This window comes from Micromys minutus, assembly GCF_963924665.1.
Source record: "Micromys minutus genome assembly, chromosome: 25".
NCBI classification, from domain to species: domain Eukaryota; kingdom Metazoa; phylum Chordata; class Mammalia; order Rodentia; family Muridae; genus Micromys; species Micromys minutus.
The window spans coordinates 21,671,583-21,680,901 of NC_137960.1; the positions used below are offsets into that span (position 1 = coordinate 21,671,583).

The window sequence follows — 9,319 nt, forward strand, 5'->3', positions numbered from 1 at the left end:
CAGAGCCTAGCCAGACCACTGTACACATATTGATATAAGGAATCTGTTCCTGTTGGAGGGCATCACTGTGATTAATTAATATTGCCAAGGTAGCTCCTTAATATTGCGTAAAATAAAGTTTGTTTTGGTTCCCCTCCCCCCTTTTTGTGGCCTCAGCAGCCTAAATCATCCTGCATACGGTTGGCATGTTTAATTAGTGTGTGCAGTTAACACCGTGACGATTAATAACATAACTCCTTTAAAGCTCCACTTAGCTAGCAGAAGTGCACAACCAGGTATAATGAATTCATCATGAATAAATCACAGCTGACTAACTAATCTGTTTGTTACTAACACGTTACCCAGCAACTCCCACCTGAGCACAGCGAATTCTTCCAAGCCAGACCACGCTGGAAGCTGACACTAAACCAACTCCCGGTAAGTGCACTTTTAAGCAGCAGGGATGTTGGTGCTGTCAGGGAGCTTCTGAGTTTAGATGCTATTGAGCTGCAAAGATGTTTGTCAAGGGAGCAATGGAAATGTCTGATATACATCTGAAAGCCCCAGTGCAGGACGGGTCTCAAACTAACCTATCACCTAGAGAGCTTGTTAAAACTCAAAGTCCTGGCCCCAGACTGCAGAGGTCCACGCACAGTAGTTGATCCGGAATATGGCTGGTGATTTTGCTCTTCCAGCAAGTTCCCACACGGTGCTGATGCTGATGGAGGGATCTCTCACAGGGAGCCCCTCCCCTTTCTCTTGTGCTAGAGATGACTTAGAACTTCTGGGATCCTCAAGTCCTTTCTATAGATCCTAACAGTTTGGTGTATCTTTTGGCATTTGAAACGGGGTCTCAGGAAGCTCGTGCTGACTTCAAATTCATTGTCTGAATAGCTGCAACTAGCCTTAAGATTCTGACCCTCCCGCCTCGCCAGTGCCAGGGTTGTAGGTGTGCATCGCTGACAGAATGGTGGCAAATTTCCACTGTCCTCGATCTTTCCACTGATTTGAGGCTGAGTCTCTCCAGATGTTTGCCACTGTCCCTTACGTATCAAGCTAGTTGGCTGGTGAGTTTTGAGGTGTGTGGGGAGGTGGGGGGAATGGGGATGGAGGAATAGGGGGTTGGTGTGAGGTGGATTTTTCCATCTTGACAAAGGACTAGTAGAATTCCAACCACTTGTCACTGCACCCAGCTTTTACGGGTATTGGAGGGATCCAAACCCATCGGACCATCCCCCAGCCCATCCAACACATCCTTTCTTCTATTCGCTTTCTGAGTTTCTCCTAAGTTTTAGTACATAAAAAGGTGCAAAAAAAAGAGATTATTTTTATTACATATATTTGTTTGGGGTATGCATGTATGTGTGTGGGTGTTTGTATGCTATACCACCTATGTGTATGTAGGTCAGAAGACAAGTAGGGGCTGGTTCTCTGCTTCTACAGTGTGGGTCCCAGGATTTGAACTCAAGTTGTCATCCTTGACAGCAAGCGTTTCAGCTGCTCAGCAAGCCCCCAACTTATTTTCTTTTCTAGCTACAAATTACATTGTCCTCCAAGATAAACTGTTTGATTTTGCTGTCCTCAGAGCCCGTACAAACCCATACACCCCAGTGTCGGAGCACAGCCTCTGACAGTTGTTAACCCATTCGTCTTCCTTGGTGTTATTACATTGGGTTTTCCTCTTGTTGCTCAGGACGATGCCCTAAGCCAAGCAACTGCCATCTTCAGGAGTTCAGCTGTGCCCACTTGCCAAAGATCATCCCTGCTGGGCCTCATGACTGCTTACATCTCCTGGTAGAGGAATGGGAAGATCACATGGCCTACATTGGGTTTTCCTCTTGTTGCTCAGGACGATGCCCTAAGCCAAGCAACTGCCATCTTCAGGAGTTCAGCTGTGCCCACTTGCCAAAGATCATCCCTGCTGGGCCTCACGACTGCTTACATCTCCTGGTAGAGGAATGGGAAGATCACATGGCCTCACAAGAGGCTGGAGGGCATAGGCCAGCAAAGATTTGGGGAGCTAGGCACGATCTGTGTCACTATAGGAAAGTCATGATTGCTGTTGCATAAAAGTCCTTCTGGTGCCACGTTTTAGGAGAGTGCACCCACGCCAATGTGAGTGAGCCTTCACCTGTGCTCGGTAAGGAAGCCCGATAACTCATTTGTGTCCCAGGAGAACTTTGATGGCACTGTACCTTGGTTGGTTTTTGGAACCTCAGGGGATGGGGAGGAAATGTTTTTGGCAACACAACTTCATTTCTACACAGCTATTTATTCTTCTACAAGACTGTGAAATACCCGAAGGTACCCACTCCCGAATTGAAATGTCTTCATCTGGCTCCTTATCAATGCATCTCTCACATTGATTGGCTGTCATTATCAAAAGAAGGGACAGCACCGTCTGCTGTGGGACTGAAGACGCACACACAGGCAGAGCCCAGAGTCCACCATCAGCAAAGGATTCTGGAGAAACTGCTACACCTCCATCAAACCTCCCTTTCCGTTCTTCACAAGAGGCCTGAGGGTACCGCTCGGCAGGCTTGCTAAAGCAAGCTCTGTGCATTTGTCGTTTGGGTGGCTTGGCTTGGGTTCTCAGCTACAGAGAAGACTCGTGTTGATTCGTGGCCACAAGCCCAGCATGAGCATCTCTAGGCTGTCAGCGTGCCCTCCAGGACAATAGCAGCTCCACCCTTCATGTCAACCCTCCCATCGGGTCGCAGGGAAATGTCCAGCTCCCCTCCTCGGCGGGAACACTGGAAGGCTGAGGAGAACACAACCTGGTGCCAATCCAGAGCATTTCCCCTGGGAGTTACCACCCAGTGCAGGATTTACTGTTCCAAACCCAGGACTCCTCCCAGGCCAGTTTCCAGAATGAATCCCTCCTCTTGCCCATGGCCCCTCCCACCTCCATCCCATCCTCCTGCAGCCCCAGAGGTCCACACGTGGTTGTGCACACACTGCCTGGCCCTTTCCTTCCTGGGCCTCTGAGAAAGCCCCACCTTCAGCTCTGGTTTGAATAGAGTTTGTTTCCTCATATTAAAGCAGCCATATGTGCCAGGCCACCAGAGAGACACAGTCTAGTCTTCCAAGGGCTCAGAAAGTCATTATACTCACCCACGGGAGAGAAAAGGGATTCTCTCTCTCAAAAGTTACACAGTAAGCTAACCATAGTCATCAAGCAGCTATTAAACACTTATTATATCTTTGTTTGGGGAGGCAGAGGTGAAGAGGGTTGGGAGTAGGGGGTCATTGAAGAGGAGATGTTACCCGGAAATTTCACGTGAGTAATAATATCATTGTAATGTTTTTGTTTTGGTTTGCTTTAATCAAGACAGGGTTTCACTGTGTATCTCTGCTTGTCCTGGACCATACTCTGTAGATCATGCTGGCCAAAAACTCAGAGATTTGCTTGCCTCTGACTCTTGAGTACTGGGATTATAGATGTAAGCCACCACTACCCACCCCTATTACATTTTTAAGGAGTTAGTACTATCAGAATAGATACAAGCCTAAAATGAGGCAAATAAGAAATTTGAGCTGGGCACAATATTGCACAATCCCAGCCCTCAGGAGGTATTTGAGCTGGGTATAATACTGCACAATCCCAGCCCTCAGGGGGTATATGTAAATTTGAGGTCAACCTGGTCTATTCAGCAAGACAGTGTCCCAAAAAGTTAAGGAATGAGGTTATGACTCTATAGTCAGACATTTGCAAAGCCTTGAGCTTAACACCCAAGCATCCAATAAGAGAGGGGGTTGGAGGAGGAAAAGGACTCATCCTACCTCGCATCTCTTTCTTCCCGAGCTGCTGGGACCAGTAACTGCTGAGAACGGTGTGTGCAGATCCTGAAAAGACAGAAGCTCTGAGAACAAGCAAAGAAAACAGAAGTGGTGTGTCCCTAACTGTGTAAGTGACAAGTCACAGCCAGTTTGACTGAACGTTAGATGATCTAATCCTTTGTCAACGAGGCCAGAGCAGAGTGTGAAGTAAGGAGGTGAACATGGGAGATTATGAATGGGTTCTCTCAAAATCCCTGGAATCCTTCACGGATGTTTTTGATGCCTACTTTAAGAATTTATGAGTTACAAAAGGAGTTTGAGGCCAGATTAGGCTACTCAAAAATCTGTCTGGGGGAAAAAAAAGAGAAAAAGGAAGAGGAAGGTGGAGGAGGAAGAGAAGAAAGCTGTTACTTTATAACTGGCTGAAAATTCTTAAGGTGATTTATAAAAAAAAAAAAAAATGGCTTGTGCAGTTTGTATTTTGATGCTAATTCTGCTTCCCCAAGAAGGGCTCCCTAGTATAAGGAGTGAATCACTTACTCAGGTGACATCACCAGAACCTTCTCCCCATTTTAACTTGTAAAATAAAGGCAAGAGCCAGTGATTGGGCAGAGGAAGGGAAGGTGGAGTGGAAAAGTTTGAGGTAGAAGGAGGGAGAAGAGAGAAGGGGACGACTGAGGAAGTGGAAGGAAGGTGGAGCTGAAGCTCAAAGCTTAGAGAAACCGAGAGTTCTCAGGGATCTCATAGCTGGGGAACAGAGTAGTGTAGTGGTAGATCTGCCCAATCTTGGCGCGCAGCTTGTATCCATATTAACTGAGTTGTGATTTCTTTGCACGGACTTATTTGGGTTGGAGAGGTTACCACAACAAAGGTTTTTTTCTCACCCACCAAACAAGCTTACTGAGTATTACAGGGTGTCTAAGTATGGTTAACATTTTAATTTTCCCAAGACTGAGTGTTAAAAGCTCCATGTCCCAGAACCCCTCAGTCCCATTCCACCATAGCTGATCCTAGAAAACCATCTAGAAAACATTAAACATAAAAAAACTGCACAGCTTGTCTGTTACAGTCTGGAGAAGCAGCTATGTGCATGCATGCTGCCCAGAACCCTCTACCTGGGTGTGCTGGCTAGTTTTATGTCATTTTGACACAAGCTAAAGTCATTGGAAAGGGGAGAAGCTCAACTGAGAAAATGCCTCCATTAGATCTGGCTGTAGGGCATTTTCTTAATTAGTGATTGATGGGGGAGGGCCCAGTCCATGGTGGGTGGTGCCATCCTTAGACTGGTAGTCCTGGGTTCTATAAAAAAGGAAGTAGAACAAAATATGGGGAGCAGCAGCACCTCTCCATGGTCTCTGCCTCAGCTCCTGTCTCCAGGATCCTGCCCTGTGTGGGTTCCTGTCCCGACTTCCTTCAATGATAGACTACAATGTGGAAGTGTAAGCTGAATAAACCCTCTCCTCCCCAACTTCCTTTAGGTCATGGTGTTTCATCACAGCAACAGAAACCCTGACTAACATCCATGGGGAGAGACTCAGTGGGTTTCATGCATGCTGTGGGTATTTCCCTGAGTCCTAAGCAACCCTTTGCTGAGCTTCCTATTCTTGTATTTTTTTTCCTCTCAGAGAACTCAGTGAGGATCCCAGAGCCATCCCAGCTCCTATCTCTTGGAGCATCTGCCCACCCTCTTTAAGCCCTGAATTCCATTTCCCCCAGCAGTCCCCTGCATCAAGCATTCCTACCCTTGGCTGCACAGACCACTGTTCCCAGAGCAGAAGTAAAGGAGCTGACATCCCTGCCCATCTTTGATGTCTTTCCCCTCCTTCCGGCTGGTACAAGGTCTGCAAGTGTTGGCTCGGGGCTGTAGGTGTATTATTGTAAAACATGCAGTCTGTGGAAATAGCTTTGCAGTGGAGTGTCTACCTAGCAAGCAAGGTGGGCCTGGGTCCATTCCCCACTACGAGGAAGAGAAGAAGAAGAGGCAGAAACTGAACGTAGTTAATGCTCATTGGGCATTTACTATGTGCCAGGTATTGTATTTTGTCCTGAACATGTGCTTTGATGACCTAACCAGCTGAGGTATTATTCACATCACAGAGAAGGAACTGAGACTTTAAGGGGTTGTCACCTGTCCAGGTGGAAGGGGCCAGGAAAGTGGGGCTGTCAGTCACCAAGTTTCAACCTACTACATTGCCTTATAATTATTATAATTTACCTTCATATTATCAATTATTTATTCTCTCATAAATTACATCCCAACCACCATTTCCCCTCTCTCTACTCCCCTCCCGCATAACTACCTCCCAACTCCTCCAGATCTCCATTTCTGTTTCCCTTTAGAAAAGAGCGGAGCTCTCAGGGATATCAGCCGAACACGGCATAACAAGTCACAGTAAGACTAGGCACAGACCCTCAAGTCTGGATGAGGTGACCCAGCAGGAGGAAAGGGTCCCAAGAACAGATGAGAGAGAGTCAGAGACAGCCCTGACTCCCGCTGTTTGGAGTTGAGCAAGAAGACCAAGCCACACAACCTTAGATGCCGAGGACCTAGCTCAGACCCACACAGGCTTCCTGACTGTTGCTTCGGTCTCTGAGCTCCTGTGAGCCCTGGTTAGCAGCTGGCTCTGTGGGCCGGGTCCTCTGGGTGCCCTCGACCACTCTGGCTCCTACAATCCTTCCTCTTCCCCTTCAAGGATCTTTTCACGGAAGATTTCAATTAAGGAGGGAAGGGAGAGAAAGATGGAAAAACAAAGGCAGCCCAAGCTGCAGGGCAGGATGACAATGGCAGGTCTGCAATCCCAGCCCTTGGAAGCTACAGGCAAGGGTAACAGAGGGCCAAAGGCATCCTTGCTTAGGTGCCAAGTTAGAGACCAGTCCAGAGTACAGGAAACCCTTTTTCAGGAAACAAATAGCAAAGATCTGAACTGTCAGAGGAAGGCCGTGTGTTTCCGTTTCTGTACTGTTGCTGGGATAAAATACCAGGACAAGAAAACAACGTAAGGAAGGAAAGGTTCACTCTAGCTCCCAGTTCCAGGTGCAGATCTTCATGGCTTCAAGGTTGGGAAGTGGAGACAGCAGCTGCTCACATCACATCCACAGTAGAAGGGAGCAAAGAACACAGATGCTGCGTGGCCCCCGTCTCCATCCAACCAGGCCAGGGAATGGCCCAAAGTTAAGATAGGCCTTCCCACCTGAATTAATGTAATCAAGAGAACCCCTCAGAGTCATGCTCAGAGGCCCGGAAACAGCACCAGAGTGTGTAGCCAGCTGTTTGTGTTTCTCCTATTCCCTCATTAACCACCCTCCCCCCCAAGCTTCAGTAAAGGATACCTGTTACCGGGTCTTCAGCCAAACCAACCCACGGCGCAAAGTATCTGGAGTAGAAGTCATACGGGGCCGCCTGCCCCCCAGGCTCTCCTTTGAGAGTGAGGATGAGGCCTTTCACCTTCCCTGTCTTTTCAGTTCCAGGCAGGGGCTCTGTGTTCACCTTCAGGCTTTCTAGAAAGGACCTTGGGCACAAACAGGATGGGTTAGGAATAAGCCTCTCACTCCGCCCCTACACACAATGGGAAAGAGGCTGGACTGCGCCCAGATGGCTCAGCAGAGGGAAAGGAGAGCCTGCCTTGACATCTACCCAAGCATGGTGGTGGGTGCCTCTAATCTTAGCACTCTGGTGGCAGAGGCAGGTGGATTTCTCTGAGTTTCAGGCCAGCCTGGTCTACAGAGTGAGTTTCAGGCAACCCAGAGCCATGTAGGGAGACCCTGTCTCAAAGGAAAGACGAGAAAGGGAAGTAAGCCATGCTCTGGAGACAGTACAACCTGACCAAAGCCGAGCTGGCAATCCGGGCGCTGGCATGTAAACGGTTAAGTGTGGTGTTTACCTGTCATAAGAATCGCTGAGCCGGACCAGGAGTTTTCGGGTATCTGGAGAGTATCTGATGTCCTGGACTCTAGTGTCACCTATGGCCACCTGTGAAGCAGATCAAAGCTCCTCAGAGGGCCAAGAAGATGATTTAATGAGTGTAGGTACTTGCTGCCGAGCTTCATAACCTGAACTCAGTCACCCAAATCCAAATGCAAGTTGCCCTGTGACATCCAACCCTACACTACGGCTTGCCTAGCATGCACGGAGCCACAGCACCACATAGACCAGGCAAAAGGACGCATGGTTTATAGCTGAGCTGGAGAGATGGCTCCATCGGTGAAGTGCCTGATCTGCAAGGGTGAGGATCTGAGTTCAATTCCCACCATCCATATTCTTAAAGCCAGGCACGATGACCAACAGTTGTCATCTTACTGTTGGGGAGACAGACAGGAGGCTCCCTGGGGCTTGCTGACTAGCTAATCACTGAGCTTCAGAACAATGAAAGGCCCTGCTTTTAAAAGGTCGGGGCTGGAGAGATGAGTAAGATGCTTGCTGTTCAACAGTGAGGACCTGAGTTCGAATCCCCAGTAACCCACATAAAAAGCCAGGTGTGGCTACATGCACACAACTGTAAACCCTGGTGATGGGAGGAGGTGACATGGGAGACTTTCTGGGACTGTATCTTTTTTATCAATTCATTTATATATTTGTGTGTATTGTGTATAGTTGTGTGTGTGTGTGGATGTGTGTTAAATATGTGTGTGTGTGTGTGTATGTGTGTGGACAAGTTGTAAGAATTAGTTCTCTCCTTTTGGTACCAGGCCCAGGTTCTGGGCAGGAGAGTGATAGGGTCCCTACTGCATGACTTCACCTCTAAGGACTGAAACGTTCCAGTTCCCATGGCTGAGGCCCCTCTGCCCTAGATTCAATGTGCTGTTTACTTTACAATGAAAATATTCCCTCCTGGAGAGAGGAAGAAGGCTCCTCAGACTCAAGAAGCCAAGGAAACCCAAAAAGTCCAGGAAGCCCATAAAGTTACAGGCTCATAAGGCTCACCTCAAGACTATAAAAGCATCAGCAGTTGATCTCTCATTGAGGTTTGGCCTGTTGCCATGTTTAATGCTAAGCTCTCTACCCAAAGGTCTAGGCCTACGAGTAACTTCTCACATTTACAAGCTCTTACTGTGCAAACCTCCCTTGCTCTCATACGGGTGATGTCCTTCTTCTCATTGTCCGCCATTCAAGCTGGTGACCCCGCCAGCCGCCAGCATTTCTCAGCCTTTCCTCCACTTTCTCCCTACACATTTCATGGAATGATCTTTTCTATAGAACACCCCAATGCAGGTGCAATAGCGGTGTGACCGTAAAGATGTAACCAACCACTTTCTCATTCGACTGAGGGCCTACTTCACAGAACGGGACTCGTGCCTCACACTGCGCACCTGGTTAGGTGCCCATCACTGGGAAGGTGATGGATCCTATGAGGGACGTGCTCCTGTGGTCTTGGTAAATGATTGTGTCATACTACCTTCTAAAAGGGTCAGAGAACATAAAAAAGGAGGAGGTGAGAAGAGTGAAAAGCCAGAGGATGGAAAGGGTGTGGCAGGTGGACAAGACGTGGCTGCTACACTCAGGAGCTCGTCCATCACAGCAGCTGGGGCTATCTGCAAAACTGGGCTCATGGTCATTGGCAGC

The 9,319-nt window shown here is 48.2% G+C and overlaps 1 protein-coding gene across 1 annotated transcript in view; it reads right to left on the reverse strand.

Annotated features, from left to right (window-relative positions):
- Positions 1 to 2,627: 2,627 nt before the first annotated feature.
- Positions 2,628 to 9,319, reverse strand: part of LOC308436639 (phenazine biosynthesis-like domain-containing protein) — a gene marked incomplete at its 3' end in the record, with an annotated part of 13,957 nt that continues 7,265 nt past the window's right edge. Inside the window, exons 6-9 of the mRNA XM_080937635.1 lie at positions 7,641 to 7,729; positions 7,090 to 7,268; positions 3,763 to 3,825; positions 2,628 to 2,740 (exon numbers count right to left, since the gene is read on the reverse strand). Of these exons, the coding sequence (XP_080793761.1) occupies positions 2,628 to 2,740; positions 3,763 to 3,825; positions 7,090 to 7,268; positions 7,641 to 7,729 (444 nt within the window). The remainder of the gene's footprint in view (positions 2,741 to 3,762; positions 3,826 to 7,089; positions 7,269 to 7,640; positions 7,730 to 9,319) is intronic.